The 27,952-nt window shown below is 37.9% G+C and overlaps 1 protein-coding gene across 2 annotated transcripts in view; it reads left to right on the top strand.

Moving 5' to 3' along the window:
- The first annotated feature begins 7,003 nt into the window (after positions 1-7,003).
- tacc1 (transforming, acidic coiled-coil containing protein 1) overlaps positions 7,004-27,952 on the top strand; it is a 52,933-nt gene continuing 31,984 nt past the window's right edge. The window contains exons 1-2 of one of the 2 annotated variants that reach the window (XM_088930079.1): positions 7,004-7,364; positions 25,376-25,479. In XM_088930079.1, coding sequence (XP_088786205.1) covers positions 7,291-7,364; positions 25,376-25,479 — 178 coding nt within the window. In that variant the 5' untranslated portion in view covers positions 7,004-7,290. Of the gene's footprint in view, positions 7,365-22,026; positions 22,558-25,375; positions 25,480-27,952 lie in introns of those variants that run through there. The other variant, XM_088930089.1, reaches the window with a different exon arrangement.

Below are 27,952 nucleotides of genomic sequence, written 5' to 3' on the forward strand. Positions count from 1 at the left end.
GAGAGCTGTTCATAGTATCATAAAATGATCCTAGTAATTACAGTAGTAGCTGCATTTTCAGATGAATCCTGGTGCAGACAGCACAGTGTTGTGATCTCTGCTTTTGACAGTTTACTCTTTAATGAAAACATTAGGATCAGGGACAGCACGGTGACGCAGTGGTTTGTAATCGAGCCCTGGAGTGCTGTCTGCATGGAATTTGTATGTTGCCCCTGTGTTTGTATGGGTTTCCTCTCACAGTCCAAAAACATACAGGTGGGTGGGTCTGTGTCTGTGTGTGCCCTGGCATCCTGGCCAGGTTGTATCCCACCTTGCGCCTATTGCTTGCTGGGATAGGCTCCAGCTCCCCTGCGACTCTGATTTGGAAAAAGCGGTCAGAAAACAGATGGATGGATATTAGGATCAAGATAAAAATGACTTCATCAGTCCACTCTATTGCTAGGCTCATACACTGCTGGACAATGTATACAATTTAAAGTAGTCATTCTCTAAGGATTGTCTCTGGCGTAAAATTAATGAAAATGAAAATTTAATTTAGTTTTCACAATTGCTTTGGAATTTAATTAGAAAAATCTCTTCTTATTTCTTCTCACAGAAGTAAGGTATATTGTAAATCTTGTAAAAGTTTGGTGTCTATATATCAGCAAAATTAAATGTCCGTAGATATTACAATATAGACTTCTAATTAAAATCATTTGAATCTTTTGAACCGGCTTTGAACTGATTAAATGATTAACATTTAACACATTTTTATAGTCAGTTTTTAAGTAACGGTGAACTAGTCTTACTTTCATCAAGAGAAACTTTAAAAATGGCCAAGCGCAATTCATCCACTTTATTAAGGGAACCGGTTTGTACCGTTGAAAGTAGCGTTTGTGCTGCTTTCATTTTCCAGATACAGCGCCTTGTTTTTTTGGCGTCGTGACGTCACTCAGCCCCCCTACAATGTCGGAGGAAAACCAAACCCGTCTCATTCGTTAGTGCTACGTTTGCTGCTTTCGTTCCCGAGGTATAGCGCCTTGTTTTTCCGGTGATCATGTGACCATGCACGGTGACTTTGACCTCCAAAGACCCCGTCTGCCGAGTTCAAGCGCTCTGTTACAGTTTAGCTCGTACCCTTAACATTTTAAAGACAATCAATATCCATAAACATATGAGCCTCCTTAGATGTGAATAATACTAAGACATGACGCATACCATCAAGTTAACCATCTTTGACATAAACCTGTGGTTGTAATGTATGTAAAATCACCGTGATTGTAAGATCTATGGTTTTTATTTTCTAAGGCACGTTTTCCTTTTCTTTCCCTACCGTGACACGCTGTTGCCAAGCGCATAACTGTGGGATACCATCGCGACAAGACCTCCGCAGCATGTCATGATAGGGACCCCATGTATAAGGCATGTACAGTATATCGCGGTAGTGTACAGTATATCACGACTGGCGCCTTGCTTCCATGCCACCCTGGCACTGCTGTCGCAACAAAGGTCTCATATCAGGACATGATATACCCAGATAGGACGCGTCGTGATATATGGACTTTGTATCACGACATGGGGTCAGCATATCCTTTCAGGGTATCTCCTATCGCAACAAATGGACTCCATGTCGCGACATGGGGGCGGGGGCATTTTGTCGGGGTATTTCATATCGCGATATATGGGCTTTATGTCGCGACATGGGGGCGGGGCAATTTTTCGGGGTATGTCATATCGCGATATATGGGCTTTATGTCGCGACATGGGGGCGGGGCATTTTTGTCGGGGTATGTCATATCGCGATATACGGGCTTCATATCGCGACATAAGCGTGCGGGTGGGGGGGGGGTACTCCATGTCGCGATATGAAGCCCGTATATCGCGATATGACATACCCCGACAAAAATGCCCTGCCCCCATGTCGCGACATGGATTCCATATGTTGCCATAGGAGATGCCCTGAAAGGATATGCTGACCCCATGTCGCCATATTAAGATATGTAAATCCATGTACCCGTACAAAGGCTTAATTGCCTGGAAGAAAATTTTCATTAATGATTTTTACAAAGGCTCAGATAACGGAGCAAAAAGCGGCTGTAGGCTGCATTTGAGGTATTTGAGAAATGTGATTTAGAGACCCGATGATTTATCCTAGTCAGATAGTTTTTTTTTAAAAAAAGTGGAAGGAAACTGGGATAAATCCCACTTGAACACAGGGAGAACATGCAAATTTAACGCGTAAAGTAAAGTACTCTAGTCTGGAATTAAACCCTGGACCGAAGAACTAAAGCAAGCACTAACTCCACTGTGCTGCTCTTAACATACGTTTCAAGAAAACGTTCGTCTTTCTTATTGTAGGAAAACGTTTACAGTTTTATTCAGCTTATTTGGTTTCACCAGATAGGAAAGGATATTGGTTATCAACAAGTTTATTTTTGTTTAACGTCTTCATTTAAAGTGGCAAAATAGAACTAATATGGGGTTCAGTAATGCCTCTTCATCGGTCTCTGTCGTCCTCTAGCGGTGTGATTTTATTATGTTAAAATTATTTGAGATCTTTTACGTTGTCCGTATACCAGCGAAAACATCTGTCAAAAAAGCCTCTAATTGGGTACAAGTAATTATTTTTAAACTGCTTACAATTTCAGTGTTGAATGCCTACAATGTTCACAAAACAGCAATGGTAAATTGCTACTTTCTTTAATTACTCTTTGAAATGAATTGATTGAATGAACCTCATAATGCACCTACCGAGGCTGTAGCCCAGATGAAACGTGATAAATCCTTATTTTTCAACAGTACCAAAACGAACATTGATTATTTGATAAACTTATTTGATATAAGTAAGTCTGTTTGGAATGACTTTTCTAATGATATGGACAATAATACTGGTCATATATTCTTAGGTAAAATGTGTTCAAATGAGAATTTTCATCAGGACTAAATATGGTAAATTTACTACTATAAATAGTAGTAGTACTACAAATGAAGTAGTTTCACAAGTCAAAAAAGTGGCCAGTATTCTTTACTAAACCTTACCATTGCATAACAAACCAAGATCAGAAATGTTTAATTAGTATAAAATATAAACAATTTAATGCCAACCCCTGCACATATTGTGACCTATTTATACTTTTCTTTACCCTCTTTACATCTAAAGATATGCGGTATTAACCAGTTGATTGTGTATCATTAAAATGTCACGTTTTAAGAAGAAAAGCATGCGCATAATTTTAATCTCTGCCGTGTAAAGATGGCAAATTTTAATTTACAGCGTTCCACAGCTCAGCAGCACAACAGGGGATTTGAATCACAGTTTTTGTTGCGTTTGCGCTGATGATACCTACATCATTCACGATGTGATGTAATCGATGGTGATTCTTTTTAGAGAAAAAAATCGGCAATTCATTTTCGTTTTCGCTACAAAATAACCTGGTTGTAATGCATCATTGATACAATTATTAAGAACAAATGGAACGAAAAAAAAATCCAACATTCTATTTTTAATGTAATTACTCAAAGGGTTTAGTAGCGTGTTCGGCGGTTTTCCAACACCAGTCATGAGATCTATCACAAGGCAGCGTATTGAGGGCAAGAGAACGCTCAGGTGTATGGGGGTGTGCCTTTCAATCTCAGTCCTTTAAACGGGTCTTTTCGTACATTTACAAATAATCGTATTTCATTTGTATATATCTTCAGTTCCTACCTTATACTTTTACGCCATAAGCAAGTCATCTGTGGGTTAGCTTGTGCTTCGCTTGATAATACCTTAACAACTATACTGCACAGTAAACATTGTACTTAAGCAGTCAGTTTTGCTACGGGCTTTTCATATAGTTTTTTTTATTATTTCGACGCTATCACGTTGTCTGCTTATTAGATAAATGTGTATTCCTAAAAGAACTTCAGACTCCACAGATTGGAGTAAAGCTTTTCATTTTATTTTAAAGATACTGTATTTTAGTCATATCCTAGCCACTAGGTGGTGTATTATCTAAAATAAGTAGCAGTGTGTATTAATAACTCTTTGTTAAGCCATAGTTATGTGACAGCCTAATGAGGAATGTGTAGTAGCACATCATGTTGTGTCTTATCTGCTGTGCCTTATGTTATTAACTCATACTAGATAGCTATGGGAATGTTAGATTTGTTTCTGGATATTCAAGTGAAATTTTCTTATAAAAATAGATTTTTTTTATCTGATAATAAGAATATATTGTTATGTGATCAATTCATCTTCTCATATATCCAGTTATGAACAGTAGCCTAGATGAGTTTATAGTCTAATGCCTGAATCAGATCATATCTTGTAATTCCATTTCTGAGAGGAAAACTGATGAACTCACAAATTTAATTCACCTCACCTTGCAAAGTTTCATGATGTCTCCTGAGTAGCTATCTGAAATGATCACTATGATTAAACTCGAATGTTAATTCCTGCTGTTTTGCTGTGGGCACACTTTGCCAGAAGATAGGGCCTTTTTTCAGCATAGGCTGGCTGTATGGTGCCAAGATGGGTATCAAAGGAAGGAAGGTGATTTGATGCATTTTGCCCATTTGCTTTTGAGTAGTTTATTGTTCATCTATTTCTTGGCAAATCCAAGGTGGAGTGCTTCAAAAACATGGTTACTTGGTTAGTTTTGTAAGAGACACCCTCAGCCCTTTTTTAAAGAAGTAGTCTCTGTTCTTAATAATAGCATATTTCAAGTTGTCACAATGCTATAAAAGTACTTTCCCACCTCTGTCGCCACCAGCACCAGAAATCCATTACTGATGTTGTATTCTGTATGCCTCCTGAGGCATCAGCTTACGGTTTGTCAACGATTCACTTGTAGGCAGGTATGTGGTAATGTTTTTTTTACTTTTGATTGCAGAAGTAAATCTGATCACTTTCACCTGACATTCTGACTCATTTTGAGGCTAATAATAGCGCCAGAGGCTGTTTCTCTCTGTCTACCAGAAGACCACAGAACCGCATGGTCTAAAGTATGTCTGCTTAGGAAGTAAGTGATTGCTGACCTGAGAAAATTCAATAGCACCCACTGTAGAAACAAAAATACCGGAGGAAGACGAGCAAAGTGCTGCAGTGAGTCGAAAAATGCAGTCAATACGCTCAGGCGTTAGGCCTCCTTGACTTGGCTCTTTGACCTTTGTTCATCACCCCTGGCATCAGCTGAACACATTTTCATGCACTGTCTGCATTTCCCATTGTGTGAGTTGAGGCACTTATCTGAATTGCAAATTTGTTATGCAGTTTGTGCCCCATAGTACCCCAAAAGCTTGCTCTTATGTACTACGTGAAGGCAAGTTTTATATAAAAAAGTCAGCAAGGTTGTTAGACAAGTTTATGGTTCACTTGGAGAACCTGTTCCTGAACAAACATTTGTCAAACGCCCTGAAGTGAAATGTAAGTAGATCTTGCTTGTTGTGTTGAATGGACATGTGCAGTGTGTTAGAAGTCAAACATATTGCATCATTTTCCTTTTACTATTATTAAATTATAAATCGATTTATAATAAGCAACTAAAACAGCTCACCTCTCTTGGCAGTTTAGTATTTTTGAAAATGTAGAACTGTGATGGTATTGTGAGCAATGGATGTTGAGCAGTTTTTGAAGGCATTTATAAAGTTAATTAAACTACTGGCCATTATCTTATCAACCTTTTTGTTATCTTATCAGCTCAACTGTGACTCTCCTGAACAGAGCTTGCTTTATTCATTTGTGACAGGGTATAGCAGTTTTTTATTACACCGTTGATATAAGGAAAAGTTGTATTTCCATAGGTATACATTGGGATTTACATGTGGCTGTAGATTAAATGCCCTTAATTTTAATATTTCTGCTTTCAGTGTGTGTTTTTTTAATTCTTGTTGATGAGTTACTGTAGGTGGAGGTTGAAATTAACTTCTGCTTCATTTTCTCAACAATACTGTTCACATTTCCACATCTCATAATATCTATCTTTCTTTGGGAAATTTTGTCTTTTACACAGTCCATGTCAATATACTAATTAATGCTAGTTTGAGTTACATTAGAAAAATGAATGTTTTAAAGTTGGAAACAAAAACTTCTGTATTTCAAATATGGATTCTTATTGTATCTGTGTTGATGAAGGCTCTCTTCGGGCTGTCCTGAGGGACTCCTGCTGTTTGAGAGATGATCTTCGAAGCTCATTGATTTAGCATTGTTTTGTTTCATGAATGACCAAATTCTTTTTAGAAGCCCCTATCTCCATGATGTAGTTCAAGAAGGAATCTCCATGATGTTTCTCGTCTGCCAAAATTTGATTGAGGTGCTGGGAAGAAAACAAATATCCCCAGCATCGTTTATGTGAATGTCTGTATGTAGATGAGAAAGAGTGAAGGCTTACACCTGTAACCTTTTTTCTATTTGTATTTAATTACTGGGATAATTTAGGTCATAATTTAAGATTTAGCAGAGCAGAATTCTGGGTTGATTTTAGAATTTCTTCAGAAAAGGATACAGAGATTCTGGGCTAGAACAAGTAGATAGATATAGGAGTATTCTAATTAAAAAATAATTCCATAAGGCCCTCCCAGGTCCCATATCAAAAATGCTGAGAGTACACTTAAAATCTAATTTTGCATATTGACCCTTTTGCCCTCTGTTATGTTACACACAATGGCTTCTGAATGCCCTGCAAAAAGAGAGGTCTAAGGAAGAGCCCCTGTCACACAATGCCAGCCTGTGTGAAGTGCTTTCTCATGCTAATGTTACTCTTGCTACATGTATGGGAACTCTTGACAGGCAGTGCGGACCATTGTGGGACGGCAGGTAGATGACACACTAAAAAAAAAACCAACTACAAATAAAGCACAAAAGGAAAGAGTTAATCCTTTAGACAACAACGACCTTAATCCCGTCTATGTTCCACCTGAGCCTTCCAGGATCTGCTGTGTGGCATTTCAAAGTCTGTCCTTGGGGAGAAAAAGCAGTCCCTCCCTTCCTCGTGCTCTGTAGAACGATCCGTAGTGTTTTAATTCCTTCCGAGTGACCGTAGCCTGTTTCACCGGAGTGAGCAGTCATGTGTGTGCGCTGCCTTGCAAGGGCTGGCCGGCGTGAGACGGACCTGTGATTGGCTCAGAAAGTTGGCAGGGGATCAGCAGCACAGCCGTGCCTGTGGACCGACAATGCAGTTGCACTGCAGCACTGTGCTCGAGTGCTAGAGGGTTGGGATGGGGATGAGATGAGCCACCTTTGCCTGTGCTCTGGGAAGTCTTACAAACCAGCCTGGGACACCGCTGAGCACAACAGAGAGGCAGGGAAGGAAAACACGCACTGTAGAAACCATGGGAGGCTCACTCTCGCAGCACAAGAAGCCGACTGGATCGGCCAGTTTGCCTAGGCAGAAGGAAAGCAGCGTGTAAGTGAGAAACTTTTTGGTTCGTCGTTCCTATATATTTTCAACCATTTTAGCTGCTAGATCTCTGAGCCTTTTTCTTTTTTTCTGTCATGTACTGTAACTTTTGTAAGCTGTCAGAAAATATTCTTGCTGCTTCTCATTATAAAGCTGGTGGCTGGACATTATTCCCCCCACAGAGATTATTTGTCACATGAGAAGTCAGATGTGAATGTTTTGCTTTTCCAGTGCTCTTATTATAATTTAACCTGCCATTTTTAAAAGCCCTGATGTTAGTGGTGTCCTGTCAGTACCGGGTGTTGGTGCTGCATGGTGTTTATTATCAATGACCTACTGTATTTCACACGAATGTTTTTACTTATACTGTATGTGTTTATCAGTATTCTGTGTGCTAGCGCTTGTCTAATTGAACACTGTCTGCTTCACATGTTGTGTGAAGTGTTGATTTAGTTGTTTTGCCCTGAGCATGTCTTTCTGAGATGTTGGGTAAACGCAATCTTGCAGAGATCGCCCATGTCGGACCTTTGTTTACTGCTTCATTAACCCTTAACAAGCCTGCTTCTCAACTCATAGGACATACAGTACAAGCTGTTCCTTTCATAGCATCAGACAGCTTTTAATTGGAGTTCCAAATACTGTTTTCTGTGGAACATCTGAGGTCTTAAGGAATTTGTGCACTGTATGTTAATATCATTTTTTAATTCTGGATTGAGAAAAATCTGTTTTGAATTGCAAAACCTGATTCTATTTTTGCTCAGAAGAGAGATGAGTAGGTGATTTACTTTATTTTATGAGTTTTAATTTGGAAACTAGGTATCTAGTACGCAGTATGCATGACTATATTGCTTATGTACTCACACACACCCACAAAACACACTCAAATGAAGCACTTACTGTAGCACAGCTGTAAAGCAAAACTATAATTCAGATATTTGACAACCCAGACTACATGCATTGATGTGTGCTTGTGTCTTTACGTGTATTAACTGGATTGCCCTGAGAAATACCAGGTAACTAGTTCAAAGTAAACATGATTTATATTGCAACATGATTTTAGTGTCAAATGGCAGAAAGTGCAAGTTACAGTCTGCTTTTACTGAGAGTGACTGCTCTTATTTACAGTACATTAGCAAGGCTTTTCTTACAATGCTAGGGCACCTTGGAAAGACCGGAAGTGCCTTCACTGTACAGCTTTCCTGCTATAAACATTTGAATCAATTTGGTTTGGCATGGTGCTTTATGGCCAGTTTATGGTGCCTCTGCATGGGTTGCAGTCTCTCTGCAAGGTGGGTGCCAGTGAAAGTCCGCATTTGCTTCTGTTTCTTTTCGCAGACAATAATATCGAGTCCCAGGAGAACATGTCGATTTATGGGTCCCCTTATACAGGGTTGAAAAACTGACTCCTGATTGTTGAATGGAGAGTGTCTGGGGGGAATTCAGAAAATTCCCATGGACCAGCACGAAAGAGAAGATATTAATGAGCTCAGAGTTAATTGAAGTCAATGTTGTAAACAGCTAGGCAGTGAAAAAGATTATTGCCTCTCCTCTACCCAGAATTTTTAGAACAACACTCACTCTCCTGTCACAGCGTACATCTCTCTGGTATTCCCAGTTAACTTTTTTGGTCTCAGTTCAACTTAGGTAGGAATGTCAGAGACCACAGTTCAGAGTTCAGGATCTCCCAGGATTAGGACCAAGATGTAATGTTAATTTAGAAAACACTGCTGGCTGGTAACCATTGCAATGCATTTGCCTCTTCAATTTAATACCTATGTTTAGAAGGGATTCAGGAAAGGCATAACTATGTTTCTGATAATATATAAACATATGATCTCATGCAAAATGAGGTTCTGTAAAGTCTGGTTACATTGGTTTATCCTTAGACAAAGAATTACTTGACTTATAAATAAGCCTAAAGAGATAGATACATAGATGCCTGAAATCTAAATTATATAATGTTTTTTTTTGTTTTACTTTTAAGGTCATATTTTATTTATTTCTGCAGCACACTGAAGCCTTCTAAGAACAGTCTTCTATGAAATGACCTGTGAAAATAACAGTCTGGGAGCAGCTTTAAGCTCTTCATTGCTTCTTAAAGGAACACTATTGTGTGTGTTAATTGATCTTTAAACAGCACTTGACTGCAGCGGAGCACTGAGGCCCTTCTGTCTGTGGTCTGTGATGACTCACCAAAATAGAATTCATTCTATCCAATAACCGACATTATTAAGTGTTACACATTACTATCATGGCTTAAGGAACTCTCTCTATGTTTTGCAAAAAGAAAGGAGCCCTTTGATTGAAGAGGCATTTTCTGTGAAGTTGCACTGGGGAGCTAACTCCATGATGTTTAGGAAATTGACATTTTGTTTGGTTCCCTCCAGAAAACAGTCAAGAGATTAATATTTTGTTTTTCTCTTCCTTACCCAGCATAAATAAAATCAGACATAGCAACCAACTGATTTCTGTGTTGTTTCCCCTACTGTTACACTTACTTGCCACTGTTTTTCCGCACACTGCCTGTTAACGGTTATCTTTCACTTTACAGTGGAAATGGATCATAGAGGAAATATCTGAAAATGAACTACCCTATAAGAGCCCAGCATCACAGAGCAATAACCATGAAGTCTTACCTCTTGAAGGTTTACCTCGTGCATTTCTAGATATATGAGCTACTCACTCCCATTTTGTTTGAAGACAATTTGTTTTCCATCCTTTCATGCCCACAATTCCGAATAACAACCTGATTATGCTCATCTGTTTTTTGAAAAACTCCCAGGTCTTCATCTCCTTCTGGGCCTTAAATATGTTTTGATGTAGTGGTATTTTTAGAATTACTTTCAGTTGCCTCTTTTTAACACACATTTTGTACTAAAAAAAAATAAATCTGTCAACATAAATAATTTAGTGCACCAAAAGAATTAAGTAGGCTATATCTCTTTATACCTAAGATCCACTGAACTAGAAAACTGAGATCTGCTTGTCTGTTAGCAGAATACAATAATAAAAACCCAACAGGCATTTTTCAGATGTTAAAAATATTATGTGTAACTGCACACCAGTCTGATTTCTCTGTTATAAAGTGTCATGCATTGAAATGTAAATGAGCATGGACTAACATGTGATGTTCTGTTAAATTCATTAGAGGTAAACATTGATTCAAGGCTTCATGACAGCTGGGTGATGCTCACCTTCAAGATGAGATAATTGTGTCGCAGAAATTGCAAGCTGAAGTGTCTCAAGGCATCTAGATTAGAAATAAGAAAGGAAATGTGACTGTCAAGGGTATCTTAGTTTCCTTTTTGCTAAACCACCATATTAATACTTAAGAAATGGGAAAAAATGCTGCTGAAATTATGCAGCCAGTGCAGGTGCTTGGTGGGAGTAAATGGTGAACTCTCTAGTCCACACATTACTGTTTCTGTCTTTAGTTGATAGTGGCTGGCATTTCCCAGACACTGATCTGCTGTTGGCCAAGAGTCCCCAGCTTTTAGTGGGATTGAGCAGGCCATGATATTCTTGTCTTGTTGTGCAACAGGAGCAACTGGGGCTTACAGAGTTTGACATCCGTCTCCCATCAGGAGGACAACTAACCCTAATCTTAACCCTAACCCTACAGGAGGCAGGAGGCTACACAGTTTCCCTAAATGACAAGAGTTCTTGGACCTAAATCTTCCCCAGCTGCTAAAGGGTCATCAGTGTTAGCTGTGTTGTTGAACAATTATTTAATTTTTATATAATAAGTGTCAGTCAGGTGAATTTATTTGATTATACCTATATCTACGTCTTTCCTCTGCCTTTAAATTGCAGAAGTAGTGGTACAAATAGTCCTTTTATGTATTACCTTTTAAGGAGACAGGTACCTTTGAAGTATTTAGGTGACTGGAAGGATCATGGTGCCTCGCAAAACATTTAAAATATACTGTATGATGGAACCTCATTGTCTTCCCAAAACGTGAAGTTTTGGAACTGTGAGTTTTGTGCACCTGTAACAGAAAATATACAGATGATTCTCCCAATCCTTGTGTCAGGCTGAATGCAGGGAAATTGATTTAATCCAGGCAGAAAGAAGGAACTGAGAACAACAGCAATCAGCTCTTTGTCCCTACAAATACAGAGCAGGCCTGGGAACTCCCATGGATTGTTATTTCAAGATTATTATCCACTGTAAACAGGCGTAGACCCGGATAAACATAGAGTTCTGGATTATTTCAACGTTGTCGTATTTGTAAGGAGTGTGCATATTATGTTGTGTTTTTATTCACAGCACCCATGTGCTGGTCTTTTTAAATTTGCTCAGTAAACAGTACCTCAATGGGTATTTGCAGAGTGGTGTTGTAAATTTCCAAACAACACAGTGTAAAAATAACCAAATGGAAGTTATTTTATTACTTTAAAATGAGGTCTATAATACAATTACTGTTTCAATGGTAAAGATCAAATACACAGAGTATATCGGTTATGTGCATATTTTTATGGTATCCCCAGTGATTGTTTTCCCATTTATTTGGAAAACATGAATTACTGTTTCTGGTATGTGATGATAGCAGACGTAACATTCCTGTTAACAATTTTTCCTAACAGTGGTACCATCTGAAAGATTAAGAAACACTAAAATCCCCAATTCCCAGGTTTTTGAACTAATTGGCATTTATCATTTTAACTGTCTTTGTTTTACATTAACATTTCTATATCTCCCATATCATGGTTTTTATTTTGACCTTATGATGTAAATTCCCAGAAATATCTGGGTATTTACATCATAAGAATGCCAATGTTATGGAAACAAACTTTAGGAGTGAGGTAATGTACACTGTCAAGGGTTTCAAGACAGAAACCTTACATCCCAGGCTAGTGGTAGGGGTAAAAACCTGATAATTTCTGGCCTTTTGATCAGAAGCAGAAATTGCTGTTTTCACACTAATCACAGCCTCACAGATTTTCTCTAAATGACATGAGAAGGATTACTCAGTCTTGAGGAGATAAACAGATGAACTGCCAATATCTAGCACCAATAAAGAACGCAAAAAAAGTTTGCATTTTCCTTTCTCGTCTCTGCTCCCCCAAGTGAAGGAGTATTATTGCAGTAGAGAGGTTATCTGAGCACCATCAGTGAAGTAGTTTTCACTGGAAATGCCGGATTTGGTTATCATTAGGTTTAACTGTCACGTACAATACAGGGAAATTAATGAGAGACCTATTAGTTTGGATTTTGATACATTGCAGGTTTTAAGGGCTATAGACTCTTTTACAAATTGCACAGATGGCACAGAAAAAAACTAATGTTGTTAGTGTTATTTGAACTCCACATTTGTATATCCAAAGGTAAGAAGCTTGAAATGGTGTTTCATGATACTGGCTCACATAAAGATCTTGCCGTTTGTAAAAATTAAAATTCATGCAATTACTATAGGAGTCACATATAAGTGTCTTTACAGAGCAGGATTGAAATTTTGATTTATCTCTACTCCCATGGCAATCTTTTAATGTCAGCTACATCATTAGCATTCAGGCTCAGGGCAGCTCCAGCTTTGCTTTGTTTCCCACATGATAATTTCTTCATTGCCCTGCTTTCTTTAGCAGAAATGGGAAAAAGCAAGGTTGCTTGTGGAGTGTACTGTATAACGATCAGTATTTAAATGTCACACTCTTCATGACTCTTTTGGTCTTAATAAATAAATGCCCAGATATATTTCATACACAGTTATGAAGTACATTGCTAAATGCTTTATAAAGTCCGGTGGAGTGAAGGGGAATGTCAGTAATGCATAAGAGATGTTTTATAGTTGTTTGTCGCATGTACAGGAACACTTGTCAAAGGATTGATGAACTATGTTCAATCAAGAATAATTGCATAATCACAGCCTTTTTGTGACCATTTTCCCTGAAAATATTGATAGTTGTCTCTCTTCTAAGCACCCTACTTTTCTGGATTGCTCCTTCAAATGGCTTGCATGTTTCCCAATCATCTCATTAGTCCTGTCGTTGAGGAACAGTGTCTTCTTTTTCCACTAGATGGCATCCTCGTTCCCTAATTAGACGTCTTGTAGGTCACGTTGCAAAAACAAACTGCTTTGGGCTGTAATGTAACAGGAGGGAAGGATAGTGTCTGAAAATAGAAGCCCTTATGTCATCAGAATGTCTCAACCCCCTTCTTTCAGTGTCTTTTAACCTAAAAGTCACATGGGTTATGCAAGCAGTAGGATACAATAATACTGGTCTTGTTTTTAAATATGATCATTTGTCTCTAAGGGTTTCTAATATGCCACTGCACTCAATGTCAGATTTTGTATGCATCTCCTTGCTGATTGCTGCGGGTAAATACCACAGTGTGTCAGGAAAGGTCAAGGTCTACAAATAAGTGATTTAGTAAAATGCAACCGGGCTGCAGTAATCATATCTTTGAAGCATTCACTGCAAGATTGTGCCCTGATGATCTCAACCAACAGTGCTCCCTTCTGGTATGTGTGTGAGCTGGCTGACAAAGTGTATAATATCCTATTACATAAAGTCCAATTATTGTCTGTAAATTATATTGGATAAAGGCACCAATGTAAGTCAGACTAACAGTAGGTAGATCAGATTCCATCAAACTGGCCCAATAAGTCTGGTTGTGTTTGGTTTCAGTTTAGTTCAGTTCTGTTGCTCTCAAAGAGTATAAAATAGTAAATGTTTGTGATTAAAAATACAAATTATCACCAACTAACAATTTTATGTGCAACTTGTAATTTGTTTAATATTTTTGTCTGGTTTATTTTAATATAATATAGAATACGTCATGTAATTAGTGTTCATTAATAGGACTGTTGACTGTCAAAAGGATACTCATCCAGGCTTTTCCAGAGGGGATTTGGGCTCAGGAGTCATACATTGCCTGTGAGGTCACTGACAGGTGTGTGGGCACAGGGTGATGGGGTTACAACCTGGCTGGTGAGGCCCAATGCAACAGGTGCAGGAAGCTGGACAGGCACACCAGAGTGACAGCCGGAGATGAACCAGCAGAGGAGTCTTTCACTAGGACTTTCACTGATGCCAGCTGGTGCTTTTGTTGATGCCAGCTAGAGGAACTGTTGGCACAAGAGTTTAATGGTGTCTTAGCACTATAATGTGTAAATTAAAGCTTTGCCTGACAGGTTTTTATTACTTGTTTTTAATGTCTTTCTTCTGTTTTGAAGAGGCACTGCGACATTATATTAAAATTTGGTTTATTCCTCGGTAGTATTGAATTTATGAACTCCACTCTCACACACAGACTTTTTTCTTGAAAAGAGAGATTTAGAAGAGCCAACATCGGTGATGTTATTACCTCTGCGGAAATCATTATGTTTATACTTGGAAGAGGATGTTTGGCATGCACAAGACAAGCAAAATGGCTAGTAGTATTTATTTGACATAATTTGTGTTATGTATTTTGGCATGATTTGTATGGCTTCCCTGGATATGTATTATCTACTAAAATATGCATCTAAAATTCCAAAGTTGAGAATGTTGCTGATTCTAGTTTTAGTTTAAATTGATTCTCTTATTGATTCTTTCTCTTGATTGTTTGTTACAACAGTACAGTCAAAGATCTGAAGTGGGAAATTTAGTGTGAAGAGCCCTAGTCCAAATGCAGTACTTTCTAGTACAGATTGAGCCTGCAGAAACAGCACTCAAAAGAGAAAGTACTAACCTAGACTGGCCAGTAGAGGGAGGCTTTCCCTTCAGGCTAGCTGTAGCTCTCTTCTTTCCACTTTTTCTGCAGCTGTGTCTCCACGTGGCTGCAACTCGGAGAAACAAAACTAAACCTCAAAGTGGTATAAAACACTCGTTTACTCTAATGTGGTATTTGAATATTACTTTCACCGTGTCTTTTAAATAGACTGGAGACCTAGGGTGACATTTAAAAAAAACATTTGTATGCACATTGTTCTCGTATGAAACTATTTTTCACATACATCTAATAACTTCAATCGTTTGTGGCTGTGTCTCCACATTAAATCTTAAACTTTCTTTAAGATATTTATAATAATGGTGGTGGATGCTGTGATAGTAGTGATAGTAGAAAGGTATAAGCAAGAAAGCTCAAGTGAGGTCTGTTGTCAATATGTGATTTTAGGCAGGTCCTTTACGTCAGGTGTGTCAGACTAGTTAATGGAGTGCTACATAGTCTTCTGATTTTACTTTATATGTATTTAATCTAATTATAAGATTAGATAGATATTATTCATTTTTTTATTTTTTCTCCCTTTTAATGTTGAAGAAACTGCATCAGATATTAGATGTTTTACTGAGGAAGTATTCATTAGCAGGCATGAATGATTAATTTCCATAATTTGACTAATTGAATGGGTAAGATTTTTCGACTGAAAAAGAGCCAGAATAAACTGCAGCGTTCACACTAGATTTTGACATTGCTGGACATGAAGGCTTTAAAAAGTTAATATTGAATTCAGGCAAATTTGATTTTAATAAACCCTTTTTGAAGCAATCCTAGAAAAGTTCAACATATATTTTGAATGTTTAACAGTCTGCAGGCTATCCAAATGGAAAACATCTGTCCAGCAAGGCATGGATTTTGAGTCTTTTAGAACTGGCGCCTTGGGTCGGATGAGCTGCACAGCCAGCACTTTCTATCCTGGCTTGCCTATTTCTTTCATTATAAATTTATAATCAGCAATTGATTTTTTTCAAACCTCAGCTCTTAGTTACAAACCCTGCGACCCCATACAGCTGACAATTAGGAAACACAGGCAGAATCCTTCAGCCTGCCCACGCTGGAGCAGTTTGTCTTTAAACATGTCACAGGTAACACAGCTATATATTGGAGGTTCAACATCAATTAGAGGAGACTGACAGGAGCACGTCTGCAAGCACCTAGGAGGCCGACTGGGATCTGTGTTGCCATGATGAGCCGAGAGAGCCCTGCCTGATGAAACCCACCCAGTTCTCTGTCACACGCAGTCAATGGCCTGCTGCTCCTTGAGGAATCCCAGTCACAGTTGGCGAGTGACGTGACCCAGGCTCGAACCCGTGATCATAGAGCTCAGGCTGCGTTCAGGCGAGTGTCCTTACTGATTGAGCATATTCAGGAGGCTCTGGTGTACTTGTTTCTGGCACCAGGTGAAGGGGCGCTGTGTAAGACTTCTGTTTCCACTCTTGTCCTGTGTTTGCAGTTAACCCTGTGACAGCAGTACTCCTTTCCAGAAAAGCGTGCCAACAGCACTTCCTTGTTCCCTGTTTTCTCTCAGAAGTATGGGTAAAAGCAAGAGTTGGGTTTGGCTGCCCTGAGAAATTTGAGGAGTAATATGATCTGGCGTTTATCGAAGTTAATTATCACTGGTGAGTGGAACTTGGGGAAGTTATGAGGAGCCCAAATCGCAGTTTACAGTTTTCCTTTCTGCTTTCGTTGAGATGCCTCTCCTAAAAATTATTCACTATGGAAGGTAAATACTATGAAAGTAGTAGTAGTAGTATGTAGTAGATGTTTAGTTTGGAAGTCATGTGCTTTATTGCTGCCTTAAAGAGTACTGTAAGTGCCAAGAGATGGAAGTAGAGACTCCGGAAGAGCATGCTTGTGATATATTTTCAAAGGGCTGGGAATCGCACCTGTGACCAGTAACCATAGTAAAGTGGGTATCTAATAGTGAAAAGTGTGACAGTTTGACTTAATATACATTTTACAGACTAGAAAAACACAGCAAATATTTATAAACAAACGGTTCATTTAATTTCTGAGACAGAGTAGAATTTTTAGGGGCTAACGCCAGCTTAATTTTTTTTTACATTATATATTTTTTATATAGAAAAACATAGCCCTATTTACTTCTAGAAACAACAATACAGATCACCATTAAAGCTTATTTATACCATATTAAAATGTAGTGCACATAACAATCTATCTTGCGACTGCTGCTGTCCTTTTCATTTTTAAAACCTAGCGTTTTGCTGCTCTGTACACTCCATTAAATGAAGCTCACTCATGTGTAGAGAATGAAAGGGCTTGCCCTCTCACTCTCTGTCCTCCTGTTCCTTCCCTTATTATTATTCCATAAATCCGTGAGACACTGATCCATTTTTATGAGATCAGTTAACTTTAATCACAGCTCAAGGACGGGGGCCTCCTGAGAATAAAAAGCTCTGTGTCCCTTGCTTTTGAAAGGTTATCGCTTCCCTCTCACCTAAATATTAATGCCCGTTTTGCCTGAAGCGCTCCTATTGAGACACTTGGAATTCCTGGAATTCCTTATGGTGCAACCTTAGTACAACCTTTTTGCTAGCAAAGAAAAACAAAAAGGGATCTTGCACTATGATAAAGCTTTGTTGACTGGCGTTGGGAATATGTAATTCCTATGAATATGTGTCTCATTTGAAACACATTCAGAAATGTGGTCGGACACTCTTCTGAAAAAAGTACAGCAGAGTCTAAATAAATCACATTATTGTTAATCCAAATACTGTAAAACACAATAAGAATAAAGATGTTTCAACCACTCTTTTCATTGGAGAATCTCAGGTAAATACAATTAAAAAGTAGTTTTTTCTTCATTTTTTTTAATTGTTGTTGTTATTAATAATAAAGTTGATAGATATCTGGTATCTGATCACTGATTTGGTGGTTCACAGTTTGAGCTTTGACTGTGCAGTTCAAATATCTAACTAATGTACTGTATAAGGAACACCAGCCCTAAAAAATAAATTAAATGATATTAGAAATGGGCTAACAAAGTTGCTTTCATCTGAACAGAATGAAAAGTAAACTAAGGAATTTTTTACTCTTCTTGTTTTTTTAATACGGAATTGTGGTTTTAAGCATGCTAAACAATCAGGGATCAAAGCAGCCATTGGAAGTTTAATGAGCTGAAAGTAATTTTGCTTTCAGGTGGTGTGTATTTGCTTGTAAATAGCTTGTCTTTGTGTCTGAGCAGCAGATTTAGTCCTGAGAAAGTTTCAGCCAGGTACTATGAGTCATTAAATACTGCTTTGATCACTTGAGAATGCATTTTGAGATGGAGCACTGACTTGAGAAGGTTTAATTGTGCCAAAAAACACAGATGGATGCAAAGTAAATAAAGCTCTCATGATACAATTCAGAATATAATATTTTGTTTTAGAAAAAAAGTGAAAATGTAGGGAAAAATACAGAAACAAAGACATTTAATGGAGTGTCTTTAAAAGTTTTTATAGTATGTTGTTTTTTTTACTAATTTGGTGTCTTGCATTGGGGAATTTCTTTCTGGTTGTTTGAAATGTGACACCTCCCCTTGTGTACTTGAACCAACATACTCCAGTTGTCAAGAGAAGCACACATGTGTGACATTGGTATGCTGGATCTGCACCTTAGGTGGACTTGCCTGTAGGCGAGCCAAGGTATCTTTAAAAACGAGTCAATGTTTTGTGCAGACAATCCTAATGGACAACAATGACGACAGTGTGCAGAACAATACACTCATTCATGTGTGCAGCAGTGCAATTGAGGTTAAACAGTTTCAGTTCTTACTATTTCAGGTACAGTATTTTTCTTACATTTTTTTGCTTGTTAGAAGAATGTAATGTCTGCGGCTTTGGCTATATAAATATGATAATGATTAATACTGTGGGTGACTCCCTTCCCTCTGGACCACAATATCCACACCAATATCCACCCATTACTGTGACAGGGGATGCTGCCAGATGTAAGATGAGATGTTCTTTGGACGAGACATTAAACTGAGGCCTTGACTGTTAGTTTCTTTCTCATAAGACTAGGGGTGTTATCTTAGTGGCTAATTCCATGTTGAGCTTGTACAATCTGGCCTTCCTAAAATTCTTCTTTTATTCACTCAATGAAGTATTTTTGTACTTTTCCACCAAATCTGATGTGTTGTGGGGCTCCCAGTGCAGACCAACAAGTCACATCACTCAGATGGGAGCTGCACTTCATTGGTGAAGTACTTTGAGATCATTTGGGATGAAAAGTGCTATACAAATGCATGCAATTATTAATATAAGTATTAATTGAAGCAGGTATAATTCCAGCAAAACTAAAAATATGTGTTTTGCCTATTTTCAAATGGGCTGACAAGTCATACATTAACTGTTGGAGATTGTATCCATTTTGACTTGGCTTTCTAAGATCATGGGAAAAAAACAAGCAGTTAGACTTTTTTCTGTAGAAATAATTCAGGCTGCTCCTTTAGTAATGATAATAAACATTTACCATTAAATAAGAAAGGTTAGAATACGATTTCTTAAAGATTTATAAAAATCTAGACATTAGACTAGACATCTAGAAATCTAGACATAAATTAGACAAAAAAACAAAAAATAGACAAAACTCATACAGTATAACGTAACTACAAGCTAAAGTCAGATCTAGACTTAGATTCTTTTTTAAATCAAATTGTCATTTACACATTCTCCTGTGTATACAAGAGTTCAGATAAACTTACTCTCCATCTCCGGCTATGTTGATGTAGTTTAAATAATGACTTTCATAGTTCTTGGGAAACCTTGATGTATTAAGCCATTCTGCCATAAGATTTGTCATTGCTGCCCCCTATTGTACTCATCAAGGTGTTAATTACACTTTGATCTGCAGGCCCTCACTACAAAATAGATCAATGCTTAGCTGTTTCAAATTAATGTACTGATCTTTAATTAGAAGAACAACATCATGGTTGAATTATCTGCAATTCTCTATCCCATCTTACAGTTTAAGATTTGATATCAAATTTTATTAATTGAACCTCCCAAGAGAATCTCCTAACTCTGGGTGCAAGTCATTTCAATTTGCCGCTGCATTGGACTGGAACTATCAGTAGAGTGATCTGAAACTATCTACCTTTGTATCTGACATTAGTTATAAATGTTTGCAATGTAAATGTTTTTTAATTGTTATTGCTCTGACAACATTGTAATTCATTGGTCATGCCGATAAAGCTAATTGAATTTGAATTAGTTAGATCCAGACTCTCATCTGCCTGATGGTGAATTGAAGTGTGAGAGAAATGCACCTTGATGCCACAGCTATAAAGACACTGCAGATCTCTTTTCTTAAGTATGTGGTAATCTATTCATTGAATTCAGTGTCCATCAGCAATACATGATTATCCCATATCCTGCAGTAGAAGTGTTTAAATGCAGATTGAGATTGGTTAGCCCAGAGTGATTGACATCTTCCACAGTGTTGTAAAAAGCAAGGCAGTTCAATGGAGTATTTTTTACAGGACTTTAATTACAGGGGATAAGGCATCTGACAACAATGACTGTGTTTCCCAGGGATTAGGGAGAAGGGCATTACAGTGTGTGTTTGAAGTTAATTATGACCTTTTGGTAGACATATATTATTACCCCAGTTCTATGTCTCAGCAGCTGATGGGTTGGTACTTGACTTCATTTTCATCACCTGTAGAAAATAGTATTATGTTTATTATTGTGAGTTTGATTATGAGCTACTAAAGTAGTTTTTCTGAGTAGTTGTGCATTGATGCATTATATCAAATCATACTTTGGAATTTTTCTTGAACTGTATAGGTAACAACATTGGAAATAACAAGTTTAACTATTCAGATGAATTCCTATTCAGTCATGACAAAATATTTCTTACAAAATGCCCTTTTTGGAATATTAGAATATTAGTTTTCTCTACTATAGCTATGCAGCTATGTTAGTGACAATATGGAAACTGTATTTCAAATGTGATATACAGTATGTGATACTGTATGTTCTGCTATGTACTATATGAACTCTAGAATGGCTTTTTTCACTGAAACCTTTGTTTTCAATGTGAAATGTAAGGGATGGGTGTGTCTATAACTCAGTTTATTCACGCGGATATGGCTTTTGATATCATCGCACTGCATTTGTAGGTGACTACAAGTAATATGTACATGTTTAAAAGGATGAATTATTTTAGCATTAATGCAGATGAGAATTCTGCCTCACTTGTTGGGACACCTACAGTGCGTGACTCATCCTGTTTTACATATTCTTAATGCCCATGAATGATCTGTATGCAAATCAATTGTAATACAGACGGTGATTGCGGCTAACAGTAAGCTGTTAAACTAGACTGGATCATGTCAGATAAGTGTGATTGTGTGTGCATGTGTTAGGGTGTGTACAGAATGTGATGGCTAACTTTGTGTTCCCTGCCATTCCTACCTTCGTTTGGAGTGGGTCTCTATTACTTGAAAAGCCAGCAGAACCAGGGCTGCCTGGGTTGAGTGGAAAACTCACTGGGTTTCTAATGAAAACATCATGACTAAACCTTGGAGCCTGTGATTCACTGTAAAAGCAGCTCCACTTCAGCAGCATGACAACCCAGCTTGTTTGGCATTCCAGTCAGCAAGCCTCCTGTTTGAAATTGTAAGGTTTGCCGAGCCTCAGCTTCTCTGTTTTTTTAAGAAAAAAAAAACTTGCTTCCAGTCTTGGTGAGAGTGACATCAGTTCTCTCCTCCTCCAGCGCTGGCTTCAGCCAATCCCCAGCAGAAGGATGCCTGGCTTGTGTGCTGATTACACCGGCTGGCCTTTTGAAAGAAGAAACTTTCCACTCCCCCCTGTTCTTTGACAATAGCACGGCCCTGAAAAAAGAACTGTGGAAGGGGGGGAGGCGGGCAGTTAGAGGCAGGCAGTCTGTGGGCTGGAGAACGTGTGCACTATCTGGCAGCCAGCTGATCTTTGCTTTGGCATTCAGTGCTCAGAGGTAGAGTGAGAGGGAGTGAGGAGGCTGTGAGCTCTCAGAGAGTGCTTTCAGCTGAGTGAAAGGGGATTACAAAACTGAGGAGAGAGAGAAGGGGAAAAAAAACAAACAGGGGAGGGCTGCTCTAGCCTAGTTAGAGGAAAAGAGAAGCATTGGTGATGAGAGCACAAGCTGCTAGGAATGCCTTTAGAGGAAGTGAAGGCAGAGGCAGTCGTTGAGGGACTTGTGATGTTTTAACCACATCCGTGCTTTAGTCAGAAAGCGAGAGAGAGAAAAAGAACACATTTGCTGTCAGATCCTGTGCGAGTTTGCACCCCTCCATCTTGCGGAGTTCACAGTAGCAGGACCCAGAGAAGAGGAAGAACAAGGGACGATGTCTTTCAGTCCGTGGCAGATGCTGTCGCCTGTGCAGTGGGCAAAGTGGACCTGGTCTGCAGTTCGAGGAGGGGAGGGAGAAGGGGGGGAGGGGGCCGAGGACGAGCCTGGAGATGATGAAGACTTTTCTCAGGAGGAAGAGAAATCCCAGGGCTGCAGGCGAGTTGTCTTTCCCTCCCCCTGTTCATCTTTTTAGCAGGTTTGGTGTGGCTTGCCTGTGTCCTGCATGGGAATTTGTGTGTGTTTATCTGGTAGGAGGAGAGATGCTTTTCATTCCACCTGTGAGATAGGGCCCAAGGGATTATTGTCATTTTCCTAGATTTGGTATGCTACAGACTCACTGACAGGTGACCTGACAGGTAGACAGGTGTAATTGCAGCTCTGTATGATGGCGGAGAAAGATTTTTCCAGTGAACATGGGCACACTACCCTGTAAATAATTTGTACTGTATATGTCAAACCTGCAGCTTCCTCTGATTTGTGTCTTTTTGTACGCATGTCAGCTTTGGACTTGTGACTGTTAAATGTATATTGTCCTGAAGCCTGTCTGTTAAAATGGGATTAGGAATGTACAGTATGTGCTCCTTACTCCATCCCTACATTGTCATTCTTGGTCAATAGTTGGCTTATCTGCCCTTGAAAACTGCAATCAGGGTTATCTCATTTAGACTGTGTGGGAAGACAGGGGCAGTGAATACATCTGTAGGCATTTCCTAAACAAACTGGAAAGGAGGGAAAAGGCTGAGACAACCATGTTATTTTGCCTCTCTTGTGTATTCTAAGTCTTTAGCTTACAGAAATGGGAAGGAAGAAGCTTTTTTTTAAAGACAGGGTTATTTTTTTAGCATGTCCTAGTTTCCAAGTAGCTATCCAAGACGAAAGACTAAAGCTATCCAACACTGCTTTCCAAAATAGTCGCAAAGCTCTTGCTTGGGATCATTTATATTTGTGCTCCTTAAGGATTTACTGACAGACTTACTGACAGTATGTGCAAGAGGCACTGTGTGAGAATGACACCTGAAGTGGGGTTGTCATCTGCTGTTTGTTGCTGGTTGTCTTTTTTTACAGTGATGAAATAAAATGTAAGACATAAATGGTCAGTGTTGGGGGGAGGGGGGGGGGGGATCCTGACACATGCATGCTTCCCCTTTTCTAAAAACCCACAGCTTGGAAATTAATTTACAAAAACTAAAGCCAGACCGATTTGGCAGTCCTGCTCTCCCACGGGAACGAGGATGCTATTGGACAGACATGAGGCAGGAACTGGAGAAATATATTTAACCTTGGGCACAGAAAAGTTGAAGGCGACTATTTAACAGATCAGCCCAGAGTGGGATGTTTGAGAGAAATAAACCATAGTAGTTTAGAAGGGAAGTGGCTGAGGAAAGAAGATTTTCAGGTCTTTTCCACAAATTGGGACTTTGTGACCCCAAATCTTCTTTTAACTGGAGATGGTGTTCATTTATTTATACAATTTATACATTTGATAGAGAGTCCTATTTAAGTGTTTTTTTTATATTCCACCTCCATATTGTGAATTCTGTATTAATCTGTAATAATTGTAAACTTCAGTTATCTTCAATAAAGCTCTTTTCTGGAAGAAAGACATTTTAAAATTAAGATGTAAACAAGGGAAAGATTTAATTAAATTTATTTCTAGTAATGCAAATAGTTTTGGGTTGACATTGAATCCAGAGCAATATCTTCTGATCTTTTAGAAATCATCAATGGCCTGAATTTTAATACTATACTATAATAATTATTGCTTTTCCCTTCTAATGTCAAACTTACCTTTCACATGGGATTCCTATAGCCTTGCCAAAGACAGAGAGGTTTTTTTTGTAAATCAGCTGCTAATGAAACAGCTTTCTTTTTCTAATCAAATCAAAGTATATGCACTAAAAAGCATGTGCTATAATAAATCTGACTACTGAAATTTGCTCTTGTGTCCAATTTGGGTTTTGAGTTATTAATTTTTTTAAAAAGAAATAACATAATACCACGCCTGCACCTTTTGTGAAATTTCCCAAGACTTGTACATACTTCAGTCAAAAGCAGAACACTGTTGCAGGGCTGATGACTCTGTTTATTTAAATTCTCTTAACTTGAACAAACATGGCACCTCTGTGTCCTTTTCTTGACATCCTTTGTTTTGTCATTGGCCTGAAGGCTTTCCTGAAAAGTCTAGTCTGCCAAAGTCTAAACGACAGGTGGCTCACAGAACAACAGCAGGAAATTCTTGTAGGGCTAACATTCTTATTTGTCAGATTTCCTGAAGCCAAATCAGTAGCCTCCTTACCCTTCAGACCTGCATCGGGACATTTAGAGACTTATAATAAAATTAGAGGAAAATGCAGCCGCTGATTTTTTTCTGATGCAAACAGAATAAAGTGCCAAAGTCAGATTTTTCTTCCCCATGTGAAACTTGGCTCACAGATGAGCATCTGTAAATTAAAGGTAACTATTGAGAGCTAAATGAAAATTACATACAAAAGCCTATCTGTGTTTTCATATCTGTACTATTGGTGTTTTCTTCATGCAGAAGCATATTTTTCCCTGTGTCCAATAGTATATGAAAACTGCTCTATGAAATTCAGAAACAACTCCTTTTTGGTGTCCTTCAGATGATTTGGTGACTTTAGTTGTTTGTCCTGTAAGCAGTTCTATAGATAGAAAAAAGATATACAGTAGGTTTCAAAGAACTACCTCTGCATTTGAATCTGTAGAAATAAATTAAAACATCAAAATCCCCATATCATTGTATTGATATGTATCAACCTTTGGCAGAAGATTCTCCAGTGTCCAATAATGTTGTAAATGCTGTTGTATCTGTGTTTTCTTGTAACATAAACATTGTTCTTCATTAAGCTTTTTCATTACATGGTGATGAAAAACATACAAGAAAACAGACTTCAGGTACAGAAAGTCAACCCAAACATGGATTATTAGGTGAATTGCTTTTGTCCTTTTTTTACAGCTCAGACTCTGAGGGAAACTTTGAGACACCTGAAGCTGAGACGCCAGTTCATGGCCCTCTAAGAGACCTGGGAGAGCTGGATAATTCATCTGCTAAAACAACAGGTAAAGCTAAGATCCCTAGTTAGGCCCTGTGTGATGTAACAGCCCATGCTGATGCCCCCCTCTTCATACACGTTGTTCTGTAACACTGAATATAGGCTATAGGATAATCAAGGTAACCAAGGCAACAACATAGAAGTGTGGGCTTTGCATTAAATCAGCTCCCAGCCTACAGCATCATATACTCATGCAGGCAATTAAAGAAAGCATTTGAAAAAGGGATTTGTCTCACCAGTTTGAAGACCTGTTAAAGCACTTAATTTACAAAAACAAAATGCTAAAGCATAAGGAAGGAGAAGCTATAACCAGTTCATCCAGTGAATGGCAGATTTATTGAGAAGTAAAGCTGCTTTTGAAAAAGCAGGAAACTAGTTCACTAAGTGCTCCTGTTTTTGTTCCCTCTGTATGTAAAAAACCTACAAACTGTTGCACTATAAAAATATCTGTCAGCAGCTTCTTTAGTTTTAAACAGTGAAAGAGTGACATATCTAATCTATAGTAGGGATGATTTACTTGCACATATTGTTCCATGTATTACATTGCCATAAGTAAGTAAAGGAATAGAAGTGAGTGGAATTCATTGCACTGGCAGTTTTGAATGTGTGGTGATTAGCCAATATCCATGATGTGCAATTTACATTGCATCTGCCTTTAAAGAGTGTACATTTAGGTTTGTGGAGAACCAATATCCTGCAGAAATGATGTGTTGTAGTGTTCTATTTTTGCAACTGCCCTCTTGAAATCTAAATCAGAGGAAAATGTGCTGGAGCTAATGCAAAGTGGCAGTGTGCCATCTCCAGCAAAGTGCAGTGAACATATTTTTTCTAGGTTACTGTCGTAAATAAAAATGTCTTTTATAACAGATCGTTTGGACAAACTATATATAGTCTTTGATATCTTGGTAGAAATCTTAAAGCACTCTGCTAATGTTGCAGAAGCCTATACAGATTTGTGACTCTTATGTAGTCATACAAAACTGTTATTAAACATTACATGCATGCTATACATTTAAAACCTTTAAAACATAAAATAAATACATACCTATATATTCAGCTTTGATAGTATATTCAATAAATACTTGTATAAGCCTCAGAAAGATTTAAAAAATCTTTGGTATTTCATTGAATGTACTAAAAGTTCAACATTTCCTGTAATGAACTTAACGTTTTAAGAAAATAATGCTAAGTCACCTTTTGGAAATAAACTCTCGGTTTGTAAAAGGTATATCAGCTCTACTGTTACATTTTAATGATTAAAAACATTACAATTCTCCAAAATCACTTCAAAAGAATAATAATGGAGATAAAAAAAAGTGCCTTATGGACTGTTTACCACATATAATACTACAACACATTTGGTATTCTATTATAAAGATAAACAATGTCCTAAACTGTGTTATTATTAAGCTGCATTTAATATCAGAACAATTAAGTAACTGAAAAACACAGTCCAGACTTTTCAAGGTCTTTGTATCTAAACCTTGGTATTCAGTTAAAGCTGTATGTAAACACAAGAAGTCCAGCACAACCCAGTCATCTCTTTCTTATTTATTCTTCTTAACTTGGCTGCCAAAGTTGACACCAGATGATCAAATCTGATTTTTTCTCGTTTCTCCTCTGGGAATAGACTGTTGTGAAATAAGAGCCAAGATTCACAGCTGTAGAAAACATCTTCTGCATAGCAAAACAAGCTGTTATTATGAAAAATATATTATAAATATAAAAGAATAATTTTTTGTACAATGTGTGATTTGAATCTTTGAAGATGGGATAGGATGTCCCCTGTTGTTTAATATACTGAATTAACACATACTGTACACTGTTTGATACTTGTACCAGATTAGGTGATTCTTAAGGTGAAAGGACATGGGTATTATTTATTGGAAAAACAATAATATCCTACATTTTTGATAAAGTATATGTTATGTTTAGCATAAAAGATCACATGAACATAGTAATCATTTTTAGGCTTGCTGCTCATAAAAGTAACATTCCAAATAGTATGATAACTAAATGCTTTCAATTTATAAGAATTACTAAAAATAAAATTATAAAACATTGTCAACATAAATCAAATCAGGTGCTGGATATTTAATGTTTGCCAGATTAATCCAAATAATTCTTAATGTCCAAAGATGTGGAGTTAAAATTATATGAAACTATGAATGTACAGTACATATCTTTGTCTCCTTGAACAGTACAGTTTGTATTATACTGTAGGTTGCAACTTGTAAAAACCTGAAACTGATAAAAAAAACTGCTATGTGGTGAGAGTCTTATTTCAATCTCTGTTTTACTAAAATGCCAGGAAATGTTTTTTTTTCTTAAAAGCGAGTCATCTGATGTTCTCATACATCAGTGGCTAGAGCTTCATTGTTAGAGAATGTGGCAGCAAATTTCCTGTTTGTTCCACAAATATCATTAGGGTGTTTGATTTAGCAGCAGTACACAATGAGAATGTTGATAAGCATGGCATT

This window comes from Atractosteus spatula, chromosome 2 (assembly GCF_055471065.1).
Source record: "Atractosteus spatula isolate fAtrSpa1 chromosome 2, fAtrSpa1.hap1, whole genome shotgun sequence".
Taxonomy (NCBI): domain Eukaryota; kingdom Metazoa; phylum Chordata; class Actinopteri; order Semionotiformes; family Lepisosteidae; genus Atractosteus; species Atractosteus spatula.